Source organism: Danio rerio, chromosome 16, assembly GCF_052040795.2.
Source record: "Danio rerio strain M-AB ecotype USA chromosome 16, GRCz13ab, whole genome shotgun sequence".
NCBI lineage: Eukaryota > Metazoa > Chordata > Actinopteri > Cypriniformes > Danionidae > Danio > Danio rerio.
Genome location: NC_141036.1, coordinates 49,919,757 through 49,942,801, shown reverse-complemented (window position 1 = coordinate 49,942,801; position 23,045 = coordinate 49,919,757). Strand labels below are relative to the sequence as shown.

Genomic DNA, 23,045 nt, shown 5'->3' with positions numbered 1-23,045 from the left:
GTGGGGGAAACCGGAGCACCTGGAGGAAACCCACGCGAACGCAGGAAGAACATGCAAACTCCACACAGAAACGCCAACTGACCCAGGTGAGGCTCGAACCTGCAACCTAGCAACCTTCTTGCTGTGAGGCAACAGCACTACCTACAGCGCCACTGCGTCGCCTGCTGCTATTATTATTATTATTATTATTATTACTACAAAAAACAATATTCTCTATAATTGTTGTTGTAATAATATTTATTCTTGTTGTCGTAGTAGTTGTTGTTGAGAATATATTTATTTTTTCTAAATAAATATATTAAATATTATTATTCCATGTATTGTTTTGATAGTATCACATATTTAAAATAGTTATAATACTAATATTAATAATAACAGTAAGAAGAGAAACAACAACAATAATAATAATAATAATAATAATAATAATAATAATAATAATAATAATGATAATAATAATAATAATTGTGGCATGTTGAAGGAAGTGGTGATTGTTAATGTTATTATTATTTTTATAAAAAAAATTTTAGTTGTTCTGGTGATATATATCATATTTATTATTACAACAAAAACAATGTCGCCACAGTGGAATGAACCACCAACTTATCCAGCATAGGTTTTACGCAGCAGATGGCCTTCCAGCCACAACCCATCACTGGGAAACACACTCATTCACATATACACCACAGACAATTTAGCTTACCCTATTCCCCTATAGCACATGTCTTTGGACTGTGGGGGAAACCGGGGGGCTGTTCCAGAAAGCAGGTTATGTGACATACACGGGTAAGTTTGTGAGTAAGTAGGTGGATAACCTCAACTTTGGTTCCAAAATCGGAGGTAACTTCTGGGTATGTTAAGTAGCCATAGCAACTTACTCTCTGAAGATAACCTGCTCCGGAGCAGGTTATGTTCAGAGAGTAAGTTGCTATGTTTCAGAGTTTGTCTGTTTCAGAGAGTTTACTGAGCATTGCGTGCTCTTTTGATGAGAATATTTATGGATGTGGACACACAGAAGTTTTTTCGTTATGAGAGGGTTATAAGTGCATAGTTTTTTTCATAACCAAATTCATAATGTTAATGTATTTAACAAACCTTTTTGAAATCAAATGTGACAAACCGCGGGTCTGCGCTTACCATAAAAAACATTCAGTGCAGCTCTTTGTATTCGTGTCAGGGCATTTTAGGCAACTGTACAATGTGGCAGTAGGACCACCTGTACAGTACGCCTGGCACTGAACTGTTTTTTACACTTTTGTACAGTTCCTTGGTCATACATTACTGCGTATCATTACACAGATGATTCAGAGCACGGGAATAGCATAGTGGACAGTGCGTCGATAAAGAACAATGGAGCGCACAACGGAGCGAGTTCGAATCTTACTTACAGATCTTGTGTTTTTTCTCTCCTTCTGCACCCTCACATTTTTCTGTATAATATTATAAGTGGCAGCTTTGTCTTTTGTAGGAAAATATATCTTTAATTTAAGATGTAGGACGTCGTTCTTATATAAACATTCACGCACACACACATACATTTTTTAATATAATATTTTTTCAGGGTTTCTAAATGCTATTGTGTGCATTAATTGCAGCCGATTTTAAACCTCCATCAGTCACTAAAGGACACTGATAATATAAAATTTGTCCAAAGTGTGCATAAGTGTGCAGGTACAACTTAATTTTCTATCCTTAATCTTTTGGTGTTTCAACTATTAAACTTATTGCTGCTTCCACTTACCAGCTCATCAGACACCCCACCTCATCACTATGTTGAGGCTAAATGGCTGATTTTCAGGAAGTAATGATTCAAGTGTATAACACAAATATAGTAAAAAAAAACTATAAAGCAAATGTTGCTTAACACAATGTTTATTTTTATTATATTTGTATTATAAAATAGAATCATTACTGGGCACTACATTGTTACTTGCTGGAGGACAAAAGATACCCTTTTCTGCCTTATACGATGACACGTACCTGCAGCCTGACCCAGAGGAAATCTCAGTGACCCAAGCAGACAAAACAGATGGAAGAGTGCTAAAAATATATAATTAGTCAAAAAACTATGTTTAATCAAATAGTTTGATCTGTTGATTTCTTCATTTCCTGAAATAATGCTTTATACACACACCTTTCAACGTGTAACATATTTTTCATATACATTTCTCACCTTAAGTTGATGCTCATGTGACTTTATTTATCTTTGAAGATGGACCTTATACAGCTACTTTAGAATTTAAATATGTAGTTAAAAGATTTTGTGATCCAAGAGTAATATTCAAATATGGAAAATGCAGAAAATTCTTACACTGCTTGTTAGTTGAGGCAGAAGGAACTTCATCTGCATGCAAAATAAAAAGAACCTAAAGCTATCTGACAACAATCACTTACAACAGTGACAGAGTGTGTGGTTTAAGTCAAAAACTCAACCACTGAAAAGCCTTTATTATAGGACACAGCAGTTAGACAGGCCTCTTTCTATTAGCTGCATGTCAGAAAGAATATTCTAGTGTTAAATAAAGAGCTCCAGTAATTAAATATTACCTTTTATGATAATGTTTCTGTGTTTAATGACTTTGGACAGAGTTCTAGCTCCAGAAAGATTACAATTTCTATAAGCCTTATTAGTCAATACACATATTGTGGCCTTAAGAAATTAATGGCAAGAAAAATAAATGCATGAATGGTTACACAACATACTCAAAAAGGATGTTAAAGAGTAGTTTAATTTATCATTACAATAAAATGGAGGGTGGCATGTAATTTAATGAACTAATAAATTTTCTTATTATTTATTTTTTATTTTCTTATCTATTTCTTATTCTATATTTCTTTCCTTCGTTGAAGCAGATGTGTAATCTCTGTGTTTAAAACCTCCAGCTTCGCCTCTGTAAAGTGCGTTGCCCTTTTTTTCTCACCGTGACTTTCTATGGTGACTCGTGAATTCGGCGATCTACTGAAAATGCCTTCAGGTGTGTGCCGTGCGCGCGCATTAACCCGCGGTTATCTTCAGGAGGTTGATTTAACTAACTCTTGTCACCCGTTTTGGAACCAACATATTCGCGGTAAGCAGGTTTTGGGTAAATCAACCGAGAGTTTAGGTTTTAGCAGATGGTAAGTTAACCCAGCTTTCTGGAATACCCCCCGGATCACCCGGAAGAAACCCACGCCAACACCGGGAGAACATGCAAACTCCACAGAAATGCCAACTGAATCAGCTAAGACTCAAACCAGCTACCTTCTTGCTGTGAGGCAATTGTGCTACCCACTGCACCATCGTGCTGCCGCTGTTAAAATATACATTTTTCGGTAACACTTTACAATAAGGTTCATTAGTTAATGCATTTACTAACATGAACTAATCATGAACATCCCATGCACAGCATTTATTAATCATAATTAAAATTTACTAATGCATTATTAACATCCAAGTCCATGCTTGTTAACATTAGTTAATGCACCATAAGTTAACATGAACTAACAATGAACTACTGTATTTTCATTAATGTTAGTTAACATGAACAAATACAGTAGTAAATGTATTGTTCATTGTTCATGTTAGTTAATGCATTAATTAACATTAACTAATGAACATTGTACAGTGTGACCCATTTTTCTTAAAAATATATTAAACATTATTATTCTATGTATGTTTATATATATATATATATATATATATATATATATATATATATATATATATATATATATATAATAGCATGTCTTTATAATAATAAAAATAAAAGTAAGAAGAGAAACAACAACAGCACTAATAAAAAGGACAAAATAATTAAATTTTGAACTCCAAAATGAGCGGACATTAGAAAAAAAAATATTTTAAATTGAAACATTTATTTCTATTTTCAGACACTATAACCTGCTTAAAAATACAAAGATGATACTTTTTTTATCTACGTTCACCCTAAACTTTAATCTGAATGTGTATATGAAATGTATTCATTAAAAACAGATATTTGAATCAGATTAAAATGTTACAAATGAGTACATGATGTAAACATATCTGCATTTGCATGTTATTCATTCAGATAGATACAATGATGAGCCGTTGAGAACAGAGATTTTGTTCATATTTTGAGCAAAAAAAATTTACTTCATTGCTCATTAACCAAGAACACCAATATTAGTGGAGACCACTGTTGATTTGTCCATCTGTGCGTGTTTTTACAGCAGCTTTTCTTTTCATAGTCTCTATAATGACTGTATCTTCTCCTCAGACCTTGATCTGTTTTTTTGTCGTGTCAAAAGCAAACGTTTAGGTTTCACTAACTTGACTGCGCTTCTTCAGTGTAGTCCAGTGGTTTGCTGAGAGCATTCTCGGTATTTCAGCTCTCATCATTGTTCAGTGTTCACCTTTCCACAGGTGTCCTGCTGTGATAAGACAAATGAAGAGAGACTCGCAGCTCTCTATATTACACTACTGCAGGCCTCCAGGGCTGATCAGCTTATACAGACTGAAACACTGGGGGAAATGCAGACATGACCCCAAACTCAACATTCAAAAATGGAAAGCTAAACTTGGTATATATGTTTGTCATGGATTGAATAGTGGTGTGTATACATGGCAATACTATTGGAGGGTAGATCAGAGGATTAGGGGCCGGGACACAACAAGCTGACGCCAAAAAACTAGCATAAACAAAGCAGCGTTTAGTGCCATTATCATTGTTATTGTCCCTCACCATGGAAGGATTTGCTCTTAAAAATATGTCTGATTATCTGATAATACACATCATTGGCAAAAGGGGCAACCTTTGAAAATTGGGAGGTTTGGGGTGGGGGGGGGGTGGGTAGTCATCTACGAAATTAAAGAGCTTTGGGGGGGTGGGCGGTTGTTGGGTTTGAAATGGGGTCGTCGACAAAATTGAAGAGCGATGGGGAGAAGCGTTTGTTGTTGCATTCGAAAGTTAAAGTGGGGGAGGGGGTGTTGGGCTCACGGATGAAAGTGAAGAGCTGGGGTGGGGGGTGTAGCAGACTAAAGTGAAAAAATATGTCTGATTATCTGATAATATGTAATATCATTGGCAACGGGTGCTGCTGGCCACCACGGGCCCTCTGACAACCTTTGAAGGGTGAAAGTGTAAATCGGGAGGTTTGGGGGGTGGATGGGGGCGGGGGGTAGTCATGGAAGAAAGTGAAGAGCCTTGAGGGGTGGTTGGAATGTGGTCATGGACGAAAGTGAAGAGCAGGGGAGGGTTAGATGGATGTGTCGCAGACAAAATTGAAGAGCGGGGGTCGGCAGGAAGGCGATTGTGTCACAGACGAAAGTGAAGAGTGAGGGGGTTGTTGGGGATCCGGTCGTGAGCCCTAATAATATCTCTGTGAGCCCCCAAAGCACTCACCTGATTTTTACCAGGTTTTCAGATTTTACCACACTCTTACCCTGTTATTTACTTACTTTATTTTTTAGCTTCTGTTTTCGTCTTACCTGCTTTCTGGAACCGTTCTTATCCTGAATCAAACCCTGTCATCATGGTCAACTGCTCTCTGTGTGTCAAGTCTGCCGATGTACATGACGTGCTATTGGTCAAACTGATAACAGTGGGAAATCCGTCCATACAGAGGTAAGCGGTCAGCTGGTATGTGTGAAAAGGAATGGCGTCATACAGTCATAGAGTTCATTTTTAAAGACAATTAAAGTCATACATTCTTCTGGCTGCATAATTTGTGATCTCCAGAAATGTAAAAAGGGCTACATTTTCAGAATGAGCCTATGTCGTTTCTAATGGTTGTGAAGTAACTTCAAATTCAAATGTAGCACCTACTCAGGTAGTAGGCAATTTTGCATGCAGCCTGTAAGATTTTTGACACCATAACTTATCATAAATCTGTCATGATTGTCCTCGTTTAAGGAAATTAAATGTTTGGTAAAAGTTTGACACTCTTTCAAATAATTGGATAACAGTGTCATTACTATTTAATAGTTTGTGTTGAAGAAATTAGCTTATTAGTTTTTAAAAATGTAAGTGGATTGAACATAAAACTATTAAGTTGTCCCCAAAAAAAAAAAAAAACGTAATATTTGTTTTGTTTCAGCTTCATTTTAAATAAGGCCCCGTTTACACTGTCAGGTCTTGAAGCCTAATTCTGATTTGTTGCCTATATCTGATTTGTTTTAGGCTGTTCGTTTACACCAGAAGTCACCAATCCTGGTCCCGGAGGGCCGGTGTCCCTGCAGGGTTTAGCTCCATCTTGCCTCAACACACCTGCCTGGATGTTTCAAGTATAGCTAGACCTTGATTAGCTAGTTCAGGTGTGTTTGATTAGGGTTGGAGCTAAAATCTGCAGGACACCGGCCATCCAGGAACAACTTTGGTGACCACTGCTTAACACGTTCTTTTAATTGGGAACCATTTCCGATACATGCATTTCCACTTTTCATACAATTTACGACTTCGCGCATGCGTAAAGGCGGGTTCTAGCATCTGCGCCACACTAGCCACGATGGAAGAAATTGTCTTGCTTTTAGCTCTGCGAAATATGCAGAGTTCGCCTAACTTAATATGACTTTGAGGTGGAAGAGGAGGGAAAAGGTCGTCATCGCAGCTTGTGCCTATGGTTTATACCAGGGGTCACCAACCCTGTTCCTGGAGAGCTACCTTCCTGCTGAATTCAGTCCCAACCCTGATCAAACACACCTGAACCAATTAATAGTACCTAAAGCAGCACTTGATAATTACAAACAGGTGTGTTTGGTCAGGGTTGCAACTTTAATGTGCAGGAAGGTAGCTCTCCAGGAACAGGGTTGGTGACCCCTCGTTTATACATAATTACATTATATAGTGTCCGCCACTGACTGACTCATCTCCTCACAGGGCAAGAAGGCAGGTAACTTCTGCCGACGCCCACTGACCACTTTCCTCCTCTGTTTTTTGTCCTCTGTTGTTGTCGTTCACCACATTGACATCTCCACACACTCTCCTCCTTCTACATCATTAAACCGCTGAGAAGTACCACATTGTCGCAAGTTTAATGATGTACAAAATGGAATGCTTCAATAAATCCGATCTGCCTGTTTTGCTGATAGTCCCATCGTCACATATCCGATTTATATCTGATGTATTTCCACACATGAAGGAGGCCTGAAAACCGAATACGAATGAATATCCGAATGCATGCCTGTTTTGTGTTTACATGGTCATAGAACAGATCCGATCTGTGTCACATATGAGCTTTCCGTAGTTCTGGATGACATGAAGGTTGATGTGGTGTTACTCCAAGATCATCGTGCCTGAGATCACACAGATGACAACTTCTGTAAGTCTCATACACACACACACACACACACACACACACACACACACAGTGGCTGCTCTGAATGAGCCACGAGTTTATGATTGGCTGTTTGGAGGCTGTGGGTGGGGTCGTTGTCCCGCACTGTCCACCTTGCGTCCTTTTATCAGTGCTCATGTATCAGCCGGAGGAGACATATCTCATCTGTCATCAGCGTGTGGATCTCAATACTCAGAAGTCAGTGTGTCCAGGAGTGCATGTCCAGCCAGAGCTAATCTCCCAGATGAAGCGTCTCGGTTTCTGCTCAGTCATGGGCCTGCGGGGGGAGGGGTGGGGAGAGACATGAGACGACCAATCCGGCAATCTCAGGTTAAAGTGAAAGTTCCACTAAAAATGGACACTCCGGTGTTTTTTACTCACTCGCATGTCTTTTCGAACCTGAATAATAATTCAGACAAAAGCTTAGAACTCAGAAGAAAAGTTTGATTTGTGAGACATACACTTACATTTTTAGAACAAAAGACAGAATTGTGAGATTGAAAAAGAGATTTTTTTTTCTTCCTTAGGCAGAAAAAATACTAGGATTTATGTAGACAAACGTTTTTAGTGAACAAACCATTGAATCAGTGAGCTGATAGAAAAAAAATCCAGTCTGTCAGATTTGTGAATGAAACATCCTGACTAGTGTAGTGAACTACAGATAAATCAAGTCAAGAAAGGGATTCAAATGAATTACTTTTAAGAAAGTGTATCAAAATAAAAAAAAGACAAAATCAAGAAAGATAGGGATTCATTTATAATTTCTAAAAACCACAGTACTTCTGCTATAATCTGTATAATATGAAAAAATGTATGTCTAGAATTATGATTTACACAAAACATACACGTGTATATATATACATATATATACGTCACAATTATTAGACCCCCTGAATTATTATGTCCCCCCCACCCGTTTATTTTTTCCCCAATTTCCATGCCCCCCACATTTCTAAACATAATAGTTTTAATAACTCATCTCTAATAACTGATTTATTTTATCTTTGCCATGATGACAGTAAATAATATTTGACTAGATATTTTTCAAGACACTTCTATACAGCTTAAAGTGACATTTAAAGGCTTAACTAGGTTAATTAGGTTAACTAGGCAGGTTAGGGTAATTAGGCTGTATTTTATTATAGTATATAATTAAATATATATATATATATATATATATATATATATATATATTTAATTATATACTATAATTATATACAGCCTAATTACCCTAACCTGCCTAGTTAGCCTAATTAACCTAGTTAAGCCTTTAAATGTCACTTTAAGCTGTATAGAATGTTATATATATATATATATATATATATATATATATATATATATATATATATATATATATATATATATGTTTGTTTTAGTCAGTAAACTGTTTTAATTTAAAATAAAAATGTATTTCTTTGAATTTTTCTTGAATTTTTCTGACATTTAAACACATTTTTATGCCACCCTGTTATTATAAATCTCCAGAAATCAATTATTTTTTGGAATAATTTGAATAACATTCTATTGAATAACCTCCTATCAGTTCCTGAAGAAAATTAAAATAATAATAAAAATGAATAACAATATTCTGTTCAAATTGTTATACTTGCTTTTTTGCAAATTTCTTCACATTTTTTCCAAAACATAATGAGTTGCATTATGGTATATATTTTTAGTAAAAAATAAATAAATAAAATTAATAATAACATTTTTTTTAAATAATGTTTTTATTTTTATAGTTTTCATAGCTATGTTTTTTACCTTTTTTTAGTACCAAACAACTGTTCAAAAAAGAAAAAATAAATCTGTAAATTAGCAATTTTCATTATTTAGTGATTTTCTGTTTTTTTTTCTTTTGTATTTTATGCATTTAAGTGGCGAGACCTATAATTTCTTGTAAAAAAATTAAAAAGTAATAAAAATACATAACAATAATAATAATAATAATAATATTTAATAATAAGTTACAATTTTTATAGTTGCTTTTTAACTAACTAATTTTCTTTTTCAAAACGAATCCACTGTAAAACACACAAAAAAACTAATAATAAGTATTAAACTGTAGAGTTGAAATTTCAACGCCAATAATTGACAAAGCAGAGCTCAAGATCCTATAATTAAATTCATAACCATTAACTTTTAATCACTAGATACAAAAATGTTAATTAACTTGATGCATTAAATGCAATTAAAAATAATTATAAAACAAAAAATATTTTAAAAAATTATAAAAATGACAAAAAAAAAATACAAAATAAATAAAACCTATTTTCTTGACAAAACCCCTAAATTACACGTATTTCATTTTTGTTTTTAGTTTAACAGATATTTTTCCCCTTCATAGCTGTATTTTCTTACCTGTAAGTTAGAAATGCTCTCGTGTTTATTTGTCATTTGCACTCCAAGATATCAGGAAAAAAAGAGAAAACTTTGACAAAGAAACCTGACTGACTTTTCAAGACAACTGGTGTTTAGAGTTTGAGCGATGACACACAAACACCACGTCATCTTAATGTGAACATGCCTCAAACACACAGCGCTTCATGAATGTGTGGTGTCAGGGGAGCGTGCTTTAATTAGAGAGACTAATCAGCGTTAACGTCTTCATATTGCAGACAGGAGACTGACACGTCTAAGACTCATTGTGCGAATGTGTTGCGATGCCCACCCACATATCTGCTAATTGCAGGTCTTTGCCCCTGAGCGTCCTCGCAGACACACACAGACACACAACAGCCAGATTTGGGCGTTTTAGCTCTGCCGCTTAGAATGAAAAATTGATGACACTTTTGCCTCCTCCACCCTTCACTGGCTTTGTAGGAGCAGGGGTTTTGCTTCTTTCTATTTATTTATTTATTTATTCTTTGCGCATTCTTTTGTATAAAATTCGTTTGTGCAAAACATTTTGGATGTAATTTTATTTACTTATTTTTTTAGATGCAGTTGTATGTTTTTTTTATTGTTAAGTTTTTGTTTTAATGTCTATATTATTATTATTATTATTATTATTGTTGTTGTTGTTGTTGTTGTTGTTGTTGTTGTTGTTGTTATAATAATAATAATAAGGATAATAATAACAGTAATAATAATAATAATTATTATTATTTATTCATATGATGATGATGGTTATTATTAATATTGATAATAATAACAGTTTTTATTAATACTTATCTTTTTTGTAGTAGTAGTAGTAGTAGTATTGATTTCTTTTTCTTCTTCCTCCTCTTCTTCTTCTTCTTCTTCTTACTATTTTATTATTAGTATTATTTAATAAAATTATCACCATCAGTAATATACAAATTATTTCTCAATATTTATTATTATTAACATGAATAGTATTAATATTATTTATTAATATTTATTGGTTTATTATTAATAATTAATATTATCACAATTATTAATATCAATATAATTTATTAATGTTTATTATTATTATTAATCGTTGTTTATTAATATTATTATTATTATTAATCGTCTTTATTAATGTTTATTCTTATTATTATTAGTAGTAGTATTTATTCATATTTATTATTATTATAATTATTATTAATAATAATTATTATTAACATTTAGTTTTTATTAATATTTATTATTATTATTATAAATAATTTTTATTAATATTTATTATTATCAGTAGTAGTAGTAGTAGTAGTAGAAGTACTAGTAGCATTTATTAATATTTATTATTATTATTATAAATAGTTTTTATTAATATTTATTATTATTATTAATAGTAGTATTTATTAATATTTATTATTATTAGTAGTAGTAGTATTAATATTAATCATTTCATTAATATTTATTATTAATATTAGTAGTATTAGTAGTAGTAGTAGTACGTATTAATATTTATTATTATTATTATTATTATTATTAATAGTTTTTATTAATATTTATTGTTATTATTAGTAGAAGTAGTAGTATCATTTATTGATATTAATTATTATTATTAATATTATTATAAATAGTTTTTATTAATATTTATTATTAGTAGTAGTAGAAGAAGAAGCATTTAATAATGTTTATTATTAATATTAATATTATAATTCGTTTTTATTAATATTTAATATTATTATTAATATAATTATTATTATTCATCGTTTTTATTAATGTTTATTATTGTTAATAGTAGTAGTAGTAGTATTATTAATATTTATTATTATTATTTATTTATTTTTTATTATTAGCATAATAGGGAGGGACTGAGGTAAGTAGGTAGGTTGTTTGGTTCTTTCACAAAATGGACATAATTTCATGCAACGTGTGTGGAAATAGATGAATTTTGCAACAGAGTTTAATGTTTAAGTTTTTTAAAGAAATAAAAAAAAACATACGTATTTCCATGTCAATAAAAAGGATAGGTTAAGCATTTTAATTCATCCAAATTTGAATTTTGTCTAATTTATTCACCTTTATATATTAATCATGGGTAAACATACTTAATAAAAAAGAATGAAGTATTTTAAAAATGTAAAAATGATCATTGTTTCCTGTGAGAGTTGAAGTAGTGGGAGTATATGGGTTGGATAGTAGAAACATCATTACGACTATGAAAGTCCCCATCGGGATGTGTGTGTAAGCAAAAGCGAAAACAAACTACAAATTATTAATTTTCGCTACACTGATTGGACTCATTTTGCACTGAAGTGAAACATCAAACTCCAAGTCAAGGGGAACCAAATGTAGCTTGATCGCTCCATTATTTACTCATTCTGTCCATGTCTGATGAATATTTTTAAATGGCTGAATGTCGTGTCCATCCTGAAGCCTATATGGCGAAGGCTCAAAACAATAGCTTGTTTTTTTTTTTTTTTTTTTTTTTTTGACTTACCAGGGTGCTGGAAATCTTCAGATAGGAGCAGCAGATGAGTGGAAATCCCTCAGCTTTCTAATTAATGGAGGTACACAGGCCAGAGGATGAGGCGGATCAGGGAAATGACATCAGGACGGCGATAACATCACTCATTTCTGCGCTCCTTTGTCGCCCCACGGGATCGGCTGAAATGAACCGCTCAAGCATTCGCCGATACATTTGAATGGTGGCGAAAAAATTCATTGTCCAGTGGAGAGTTTGCGATAAGGATCTCAACCACTCTCTCTTTTCCATTCTGCCACCACTTCTGCTTCTTTGTCGGAGAGCGTCCCGATAAAAAAAAAAGCCCAATCCAGGCATCGGCAACAGGTGCGCTCGCATCCCTCAAAGCTGCACCAATCTTGCAAATGAACTGAGGAGATTTGGTCTCGCCTGACCTGGGTTTCTTTCATCTGCTGGTCTGTGTCAAAAGGGGCAGACGTGAGGTGTTTCGGGAAGGTGGAAGATCATTTAGGCGCATCTTAGCAGGCTGGAGGAGTCAATGCAGCCTAAAACCTGACATTTGCTGGCCATGGTTGAAGTTTGTGTGTATATACAGCCCCAAGAGGTTAGATAGGTTAGACAAACATGGATGAACTCAGGAAAAACTCTGAACTTTGGAATTAGTTGGAAATTGTCAGAAATATTCTGAATAATCTTGGAACTCATGATTGGGTTATATTTTAGTGAGTTCTGAGGTCTTGTGTGACGAACAAACCAATATTTTCGCTTTTTTTCTTGCTGAAAATCTTTCTGAGAAACAGAAAATACTTAGGTAATAGTTGAAGCGGTTTTACAAGAACGCGAGTACTGTACAGACATGAACCCATTTGAGAAATGTCTGAGATCGAGAATGTATTGATAAAACTGTCGGGTTTACTCTGTGATAACAACCGCCGTAATGTACATTATTCCTTACTTTTCATAGCATATAATTGATTTTAAAACACAAATACTTATACTTTTTTTGAACAATTTATTTAGAAATTAAAATGTTTTATACAATAGCTTGTAGGACTGCATGATATTGAAAAAATCTGATATTGCGATATTTTGTTTTGCTGTAATATATATTGCACCACAGCAAAGTCCCTTTAAGGCAGGTCATTTCACTGGGCGGCCATCTTTAAAACGATTGTCGGGCAGTATGCCCGGGCATTCTGTTTGAATGGGAAAACATCAAATTTTCCAAAACTACTTGCCAAGCTTACAATTAAATTCCATATTACGAATAACCAATAAAATTAAACAACAACTGTATATTTAGTTTCATTTCTAAATGTTTGTATCACACAAAATCTGCATAAACTCACATCTGGTCTGAGCCTCTCCTTCGGAGAGTTGTCATTCTATACAATTGGCTCCTGTACTAGAAGTCGGGCTTTATTTGCCAGATAGCGATCGCTGATTGGCTCCTGTAATAGAAGGCAAGCTTTATTCGCCATATTGACAGTTAAACTTTTCCCCATTCAAAAGTATACGAGTGACATATCTTGTGTATTCTATAGTCTTTGACCACAGTTCCCCCATCTTCGGATAACTACTTCCAGCAGGATAACGCACCATGTCATAAAGTGCGAAAAATCTCGGACTGTTTTTTTTTTTTTTTAACATGACAATGAGTTCATTGAACTTAAATGGCCTTCACAGTCACCAGAACTCAATACAATTGAGCAATTTTGGTATGTGGCAGAATATATATATATATATATATGTGTGTGTGTGTGTGTGTGTGTGTGTGTGTGTGTGTGTATGTATATATATATATATATATATATATATATGTATATATATATATATATATATATATATATATATATATATATATATATATGTATTTATATATATATATATATATATATATATATATATATATATATATATATATATATATATATATATATATGTATGTATGTATGTATGTATATATATGTATGTATATGTGTATATATATATATATATATATATATATATATATATATATATATATATATATATATATATATATGTGTGTGTTTATATATATGTATATGTGTGTATATATGTATATTTATATATATATACATACCAGTGACTAGTCTAAAAACCCTTTTGTATGAGGAACTACTTTCTTCCACCATTCATTCACATCTGCAGCTGACTGTCAGAATAGCAGAAGCTGTTACTAATGTACAAACTTCACTTTAGAGCTAGTATTAGAATGATTCTCTAGCGCTAATGTGTAAAGTGATGACGAAACAGGTGATTTTGCTCTCATTTTAAGATTATTAGGCTGAACGGCATGAAATGCCATCAGTCTACAGAGATTTTCCAGTATTTCTCTGTTGCAATCAGGAGATCACAATAATTGACCCCTGAACAAGCCAAAGCAATCCAAACATTAGCAGACTGTTGTGTTTGCAATAAAGAAAAATGCTAAACACATGCGGACATTTCTTCTTTATTTCGACTTAAAAAGCCACTTACCAGTTTTATAATGATTTGATCAGCTGTAGTTTAAAATTAAGCTGGGTTGTTCCTCGCCTGTAAGGGCTTATTATGCTGTCTCTGTCGCCATCTTGTTGATGGACAACGTCAACTGTCTTTGGTCCGCTCAATGACAGGCCAATGGCCGCTGACGCACTGTCTCTCAGAAATTATAAATATTTTAATTAGGCACTATCCTTATAAATAAACTGCATAGTTGCAATCTAAACAACTACATTCTCAACTAAAAAAAGCCTCAAAAGTACATTATGTTTTCCAACAGCAGGATTATTTGTCAAACTGCAGTGTAATAGAGAGTAATACAAAGGTGAAGGGTGAAGAGGCTGGACCTGTGCTGTTATTGCACAGCTATTCGCCAATCAAATTCAAGAATCAGACAGAGCTGTTGTACACAAATATATTTATGTGTGTGTGTGTGTGTGTGTGTGTGTGTGTGTGTGTGTGTGTGTGTGTGTGTGTGTGTGTGTGTGTGTGTGTGTGTGTGTGTGTGTGTGTGAGAGAGAGAAATACATTTATTTTATTTATATCATTATTTTTGCTTCATTTTTATTTTGTGCAGTTTGTTTAAAGATTTGCTTTCTATATGAATTATACAGTACATACCATAATTCTGCATTTGATTGAAGTAATTATATTTAGATGTGGTCATTTTAAATGCATTTATTTTTTTTCTTCAGTGTTACATTTCTTTTGTACATTCTTTTACAGTGTTGCACTCGACACCACATTTGTGGAGAAGAAAGAAAAAGAGAAGAAACCACAACCGAGCTTCATCAGTTCTCTCCTATATCGCCACAGCACCAGGTCTGAATATGCAAACCAAATTTCAGTTTTAACCTTAAAGACCCACAAAGCATTGTGGGAATGTTTTGTTCCACTCTTTAATTCAGTCGATTGGCTAAAACATAAAGGTTTAAAAGGATCACGAGCCTGAGAAAATGTATTTGCCAGAAGGATTCTGCTGGTGAAAAGCTGAAACGTTGAAACGTCCATGATCCTCACATTTGTAGTCGCAATAAGTTCTTTCAGCAGTTCAGATAGGACAACAACACTGGAAACAGAGGTATCTCCAACCCAACACAAGAAACCGCAGAAATCAGCTTCTGTTTTTGGATTAAGCTTCCTTACTATGGTTCCTCCGCACAGTTTCAAGAACAAAGAGCTTTCTCTAAAATCCTAGTTTTCTAAATGCAAAAGTCAAAATGACCCATCATTCGGCATTACGCGCCATATCACTGTAGAGAAAACACCGCCAAACGTCCACGTGCCAGAATCACACATGCTCTGTAGGGATTTGCACAGCCTATCCATTGACGTTCCCTTCAAAGTTCAGGGTGATAAGCGAGCACACTTCCCCTCCCCGCTCTCTCGCTTGCTTCCAGTAAATAGAGCTTTGTCTTTTAAATGATAATTTAAGTTTTCCCGGCTAAGTAGTTCTGTGCGTCCCAAGAGACTTCCATGAATGTGTTGTGAAACATTTTGACTTCTTTTTTTTTTATCCTCACCTCATCCCCTATACCCCAGTGCTGATATTTAACACACAGGCACTCATAGCCTGCCTATGAGATACGAATATAATTGTATGTTAGTTTTTAATTACAGGAAGAATCTAACTTGTAAGACGATGAGCTGGAAGGTGCCACCGCATTGTTATATTTTTTCATCCTGGTTTTTCTGATTATGTGAGCTGGGCTCCTTTGCTAAGCGTTGATAAGCAGAATTTCCATGTTCCCTGCATAATTAATCCATCTCTGCCTGCCTTCCATGCCAACTCCTCCGTTATCGCCCGCACATGCCTGAATTGCAAAAGAATTCTCTCTTCAATTGGAACTTATTGATATTCCAAAAAAAAAAAAATACTGGAAATCCTTAAATTTTAAGCTACAGATTGTTAAATGGATTAATTTCGCGGCAATCTCAGGCATCTGACGTGGGAAGACAGGCAAGGCGAATCCAAAGTGTCTCCGTTTGTGGACTTTTAGTCCCAAATGATAGGGTTTATTGGCATCTCCACCACTCCCCCCCTCCACCCATCTCCTCCATAGTCAAAAATTACCATTCATTTGCATCGTATAAAACACTTTTATATGGTCTGAAATTCAGAGGAATGTCTTTCAATGCCTGTCGTTTGGCCGGCCGATAACAACTCCGGCCTGGCACATCTGGAGCCTTTTGATACTGGGTGAAAGGGAACGTCTGAATATTTAATATTTTTATCTGTTTTTCATCGAAGGTTTCACCATTAAGGATGGCGGCGCTATTTGCATGGAGGCTGGCAGATGTAGATTTCCCTCTCAGAGCTGTCTACACCCAACCTCTCTGTATGAAAATACACATGCATTTTTTCCCCTCTTTCTTCTTGCTGTTTCTGCTGTACTGACCAAAATACTGCGAGCAACTGTGCAGATGTTTCAGATGAAACGCTACGGATCGGACAATTATATTAGGCGCATTAGAATAAGGGCCTCTGATTAACTGGCAGCTCGGCTCAGAAATGTGATATTACGCTGTTATTGTTACATCTGTCATGGGCGCAAGTGCTCCCTGCAAGCATGTAATTAACCGCAACTGTTGTGGACTGCGCCCGGCCGCTTGTAATCTAATAATTATAGATTAATCAACTCGATATTCTGTGTATTTTCCTCCCTTGGCAGCCTTTAATGAAGGTAGTGCAGAAATGGCGCGCAGCTGTATTTCAATGCAATTATTCTGTCAGAGCGTTCATATGCTGTTTGTGACTGATACGCGCTGAATATTATCCTCGCAAAAAAAAAAAAAACCTGAACGGAAAGGAAGGCTGCAAATAAATCCCTCAGGGGGGGGGGGGGGGGGGGGGGAGGATATTACGCTTGATATACTGGACATAATAATAGGATTTGGGTAAAAATAAAGATGCAAGTTTTTGGTTGTAATATGTACGAATGCTCTGAAACAGCACTAAAAGACTTCATGGTCAGGAAAATTGTTTTTTTTTTTTTTGGGGGGGGGGGGGTTGCATTTAGGAAGAGAATTAATAAAAAAAAGTCAGTGCAACATATTAATAGAAACAGTAGAGAATAAGTGTTGTTGTCCTCAAAAATGATCAGTTATGTAACTGCAAAAGAATCAGCATGTTGTACATTTCACAGCTCTTGCTGTCGTTTCTTTGAGCCCGCACAAGTCCAAATGTTTTGTCAGGAAACCGAAAATAATCTGCTTCATGTGGTTGCATCTGAAATAACCAGTCAAAGTCATAAATGTTATTTAATACGACTGAATCAACCTGACAGCAGCAAAAAGTGGCTTTTATGGGTCAGAGCTGGTATAAATAGCTCATTAAGGACACAAAAACATCTTTTTTTATTTTTATAGTGCACGTTTGAGGAGGTTATTGCATTAAAACAAATCCAATTTGCACTTTTACTGCTTAGAGAGGAAAGACATGGTAAAAAAATTGCTTGTGTGGTCTTATTTATAGCACAGTGGTTAGCTTATTTGTGTGTTATTTTACAGTTATGACTACTAAAGATTTATAGATTTTATTAACAAATAAGGTAAATATAAAATAGAATGATTTATTATTACTACGACTATTGATTATAGCTCACAGTTGGAGTCAGAATTATTAAACTCCCTGAATTATTAGCCTCATTTATAGTTTTCTCCAATTTCTGTTTAACAGAGAGATTTTTTTCGACACATTTCTACACATAATAGTTTTAATAACTCATTTATAATAACTGATTTATTTTATCTTTAGCAGGATGACAGTAAATAATATTTGGCTAGATATTTTCAAGACACTTCTATACAGCTTAAAGTGACATTTAAAGGCTTAACTAGGTTAATTATGTTAACTAGGCAGGTTAGGGTTAGGGGTTTGTTCTGTAGACTATCGGAAAAAAAAAGGCTTAAAGGGGCTAATAATTTTGACCTTAAAATGACTTTTAACAAAATAAAAACTGCTTTCACTCTAGCCAAAATAAAACAAATAAGACTTTCTCCAGAAAAAAAATATTATCAGACATACTGTGAAAATTTCCTTGCTCTGTTAAACATCATTTGGGTAATATTTAAAAATTCAAAAGGGTTTAATGCATATTAAACCCCTTTTACGTTTTGTATTATTTTACTGTAAAATCCCTTAAAACAACAGTAAAGAAACACACAAAAAGTAAGTTACTGTATTTTCTACAGATTCATATTGTTAAAACAAATAATTATTAAATACCGTTCATGTAAATACAGAAAAACCTGGTACTCTTTATATTATTTTATTTTTAAAACTCTTAAAACAATGATACAGAAAACACTAAAAAGTAAGTTACTGTATTTTCTACAGATTCATACTGTTATAACAATGTTTTTTCTTGTTTTTTTTAACAGTAAATCACAATGATATGGTTTGCAAGAATATGTGTAATATTTTTGATTGTTTTCACTTGAAATCAGACAACATGAGAACAATATCAGGAATATTACAAGCACGGCAAACAGCTGGGCAGAAGTAGCCAATCTGAGCCACTGTATGGGTGGAAGGGAGAGAGCGAGCGAGCACAGGGAGAGAGAGAGAGAGAGAGAAATTTGGTACTTTTTGCATTATTTTACTGTAAAAAAAAAACCCTAAAACAACGGTAAAGAAACACTAAAAAAGTAAGGTACGGTATTTTCTACAGATTCATACTGTTAAAACAAATAATTAATGTGGTACTTTTTGCATTATTTTACTGTAAAAACCTTAAAACAACAGTAAAGAAACACTAAAAAGTAAGTTACTGTATTTTCTACCAATCCATACTGTTAAAAACAAATAATTAATAAATACTGTTCATGTAAATACAGTAAAATCTGGTTCTCATTACATTATTTTACTGGAAAGACCCCTAAAACAATGGCAAAGAAACACTAAAAAGTAAGTTACTGTATTTTCTACAGATTCATACTGTTAAAACAATGATTTTTCCTTGTTTTGTTTAGTTTTTTTTTTACAGTAAATCACAATGATGTTCTTTGCAGGAATTTTTTTGATGGTTTTCCCTTGAAATCGGACAACATGAGAACAATTTCAGGAACAGTGCGTTTCTTTTAAAAAGAAAACGTCAATATTTGTGAGGATAAACTGGTGAACATAAATCAAGTAATTGAAAAATCAAACATTTTAAAGCATTAAGCTGCATTTCTGTTTTTGCCACACACACATCAACAACACAATCTTTCTCTCCTCAAGATTTAGTCATCTTTTGTGCAATTATTCTTTAAACAAATCTAACATGAAATATAACCATCACGATGTCATACTTTCCCTATTAATAGACATTAGTATCTAATTATTCTAGGCTCAAATCATTTTAAACACATCTCTTATTTTACGTGTTCAGCTCAAACCCCGGAATGAAAAGCTTCAAAATGGAGGGATGGAAATCAGCAGAGGACGAGTGCAGAGAAAACAAAGAAACGGAGGAATAACGCAGAGAAGGAAAAGGAGAGAGGCAGGCAGAAGAAGGTGTGTGTTGTGTTGCTGGGCAGAGGGTTGGCAGCGGGTGGAGAAGCGGGCACGCTCACAGACATCTGCTGGCACACTGCGCATGCTGGAGGGGGGCACAGTGCCATGACCAGCGGGTACATGGCACACTGATAATGCTCCAGCTATACTGAGATACACACTGCAGCTCTATACAACACACACACACAAGCACTAATGATCAGATCATCGCACGCTTTCCACAGGACACACATGTTGAGGATCAGAATATCTTTGGCAGCAAAATTAGTTTAGGCAAAATAGTTGTTGTAAGAATCAAAGAGGAATTGTGCTGCATGAAAACAATGCTGAAAATGTTCTTTATTGGTTCCTTAATGAGCCCGGAATATTTGTATGAAACAATGTTCTTTATTTAAAAATATTATTTAGTTTATTTTTTCCCCCAATTTCTATTTAACAGAAAATATTGTTTCAACAAATTTCTAAATATAATAGTTTTAATAACTCATTTCTCATAACTGATTTTTTTTGTTTGCCATGATGACAGTAAATAATATTGGACTAGATATTTTAAAGACACTTCTATACAGCTTAAAGTGACATTTAAAGGCTTAACAAGGTTAAATAGGTTAACTAGGCAGGTTAGGGTTATTAGGCAAGTTATTTTATAGCAATGGTTTGTTCTGTAGACTATCAAAAAATTAGTTTAAAGGGGCTAATCATTTTTTTTTTTTTTACCTTAAAATGGTGTTTAAAAAATTTAAAGCTGCTTTTATTTTAGCCGGAATAAAACAAATAAGACTTTCTCCAGAAGAAAAAATATTATCAGACATACTGTGAAAATTTCCTTACTCTGTTAAACATCAATTGGGAAATATTAAAAAAAAGAAAGAAAATTCAAAGGGGGGTAATAATTCTGACTTCAGTTGTTTTTAAAATAACATGAAACAACTCAATTCTGAGATTTTTTTGGGGGAGACAACTTAATTGTTTCATGTTTAATCCACTTCAGCTGGTGAAAACTATTGATTAAACTTAATATTAATTAAAATGTGTGTCGAGACAACCTGAGGAAATTGCGTAAAATCATTTTCTACAGTGTTTGTTGTGCATAAAAAAAGGTTATTTTAATTATTCAAATAATTTTAGATTAAAAGCATGGAAAAAAGTTACAATTGTTTACTGAATGTGAACCCAAACAAACTGCTCAGCATAAATGAGTTTTGAAAAGGAATATTTTTATCAATTTCTCAGTGAATATAGGTAACATACTGTATATTAGTGCGTTTGAAGAAAGCAGATTTATTAAACAGATATGTCGTCACCTTAGAATTATAAGGTTCTGTCTGACATTTTTATCAAAATTGAGTTATTGACATATTCTTATTAAATGACAAATTAGTTACATTATGTGAGTTTTTTAAAAGTTGTTTACATTTTAAGACATTTTTTATTTAAAAAAATTGTTACACACAGACTGTTTGCTATGTAATCCAAAAACTTTAAAGCTTAATATCTCAAAATCATTCAAAACGCAGATAGAACCTTATAATTCCAAGGTTTTGATTTATTAGAATAATATTTAGTCAAAGAACATCTTTAGAAATATTTTAGTCACAGAACATCTTTTAATTGAAAAGATTCAATTAAATTCATGCAAAATATTGCAAAAAAAAAAAAAATTACAAACTACAACATATCAACTACAGTGTATACTTATTTATAGTTTCTCGTGATTTTTGTTATTTTTGACAATGTTAATTAATATTTTCCCTAAAATATCAATTTGGGTGTACTAGTTTTTGTGCCATTATCGTAAGTTATTTTATTAGATAAGCTCCAGATTTGGCTTTTGAACTGACTAAAAAATGAATATGCACAATTATAATATTGTAAAGCTTCCTTTAGATAATATTAATTGAAATGAGAGATTTGTGAGGGGAGAACTTAAATATGCTGAGCACTGTAGTTGTTGTTCACTGCAAAACTGGAATATTATTGCATTGTGTTTTTAAAATACTTAATGCTATTCATTACCTAAATTAAATAATTCAGTTTCAATTGAAATGTTGTAACAATTATTCAAAGGTAATATACAGTTGAAGTCAAAATTATAAGCCCACTTTTGAATTTTAAAAAAAAAAATTTCAATTTCTCAAATGATGTTTAACAGAGCAAGGAAATTTTCACTGTATGTCTAATAATACTTTTTCTTCTGGAGAAAGTCTAATTTGTTTTATTTCGGCTTAAATAAAAGCAGTTTTAAATTTCTTATTAAGATTAAAATTATTAGCCCTTTAAGCTATGCATTTTTTTTCGACTGTCTAGTGCCTAGTTAACCTAATTAACCTAGTTAAGCCTTTTAATGTCACTTTAAGCTGTATAGAAGTGTCTTGAAAAATATCTAATCAAATATTACTTACTGTCATTATGGCAAAGATAAATCAGTTATTAGAAATGAGTTATTAAAACTATTATGTTTAGAAATGTGTTGAAAAAAAATCTGCTCTCCAATAAACGGAAATTGGGGTTAAAAAATAAAAAGGGGGTCTAATAATTCAGGGGGGCTATTAATTCTGACTTCAACTGTATATCTAAATATGGTTTTCTTGCCTAATATTTCTTAATATCTTTGTTGCACTATATAATACAGTCAGGTTGATTAAATTTGCAAGATTATTTTAGATTTTTAAGGACTCCTGATGTAGACACGACCTAACTGGAGGTTTTTTTTAAATGAGAAACTGACTTGCCAACTTAGGAAAAAATACAAAATGAATAATAAATACATCATTTATAAATAATATTTATGTATAGATAAATATTATAGTAATCTTTTTATATTAAAAACAGTATATTTGTTTATACATAATGTTTAACAATGATTTTTGAATTACAATGAATTGAATTGTTGATATAATTAAATATGGTTTTCTTGTCTAACATTTTTTAAAC

General features: G+C 33.3%; 1 protein-coding gene across 1 annotated transcript in view; it reads left to right on the top strand.

Annotated features, from left to right (window-relative positions):
- LOC147833480 (uncharacterized) overlaps positions 1 to 21,752 on the top strand; it is a 138,363-nt gene extending 116,611 nt beyond the window's left edge. The window contains exons 3-5 of the mRNA XM_087288275.1: positions 7,163 to 7,275; positions 15,338 to 15,433; positions 19,987 to 21,752. Of these exons, the coding sequence (XP_087144401.1) occupies positions 7,222 to 7,275; positions 15,338 to 15,433; positions 19,987 to 20,220 (384 nt within the window). The 5' untranslated portion in view covers positions 7,163 to 7,221 and the 3' untranslated portion in view covers positions 20,221 to 21,752. The remainder of the gene's footprint in view (positions 1 to 7,162; positions 7,276 to 15,337; positions 15,434 to 19,986) is intronic.
- Positions 21,753 to 23,045: the final 1,293 nt, after the last annotated feature.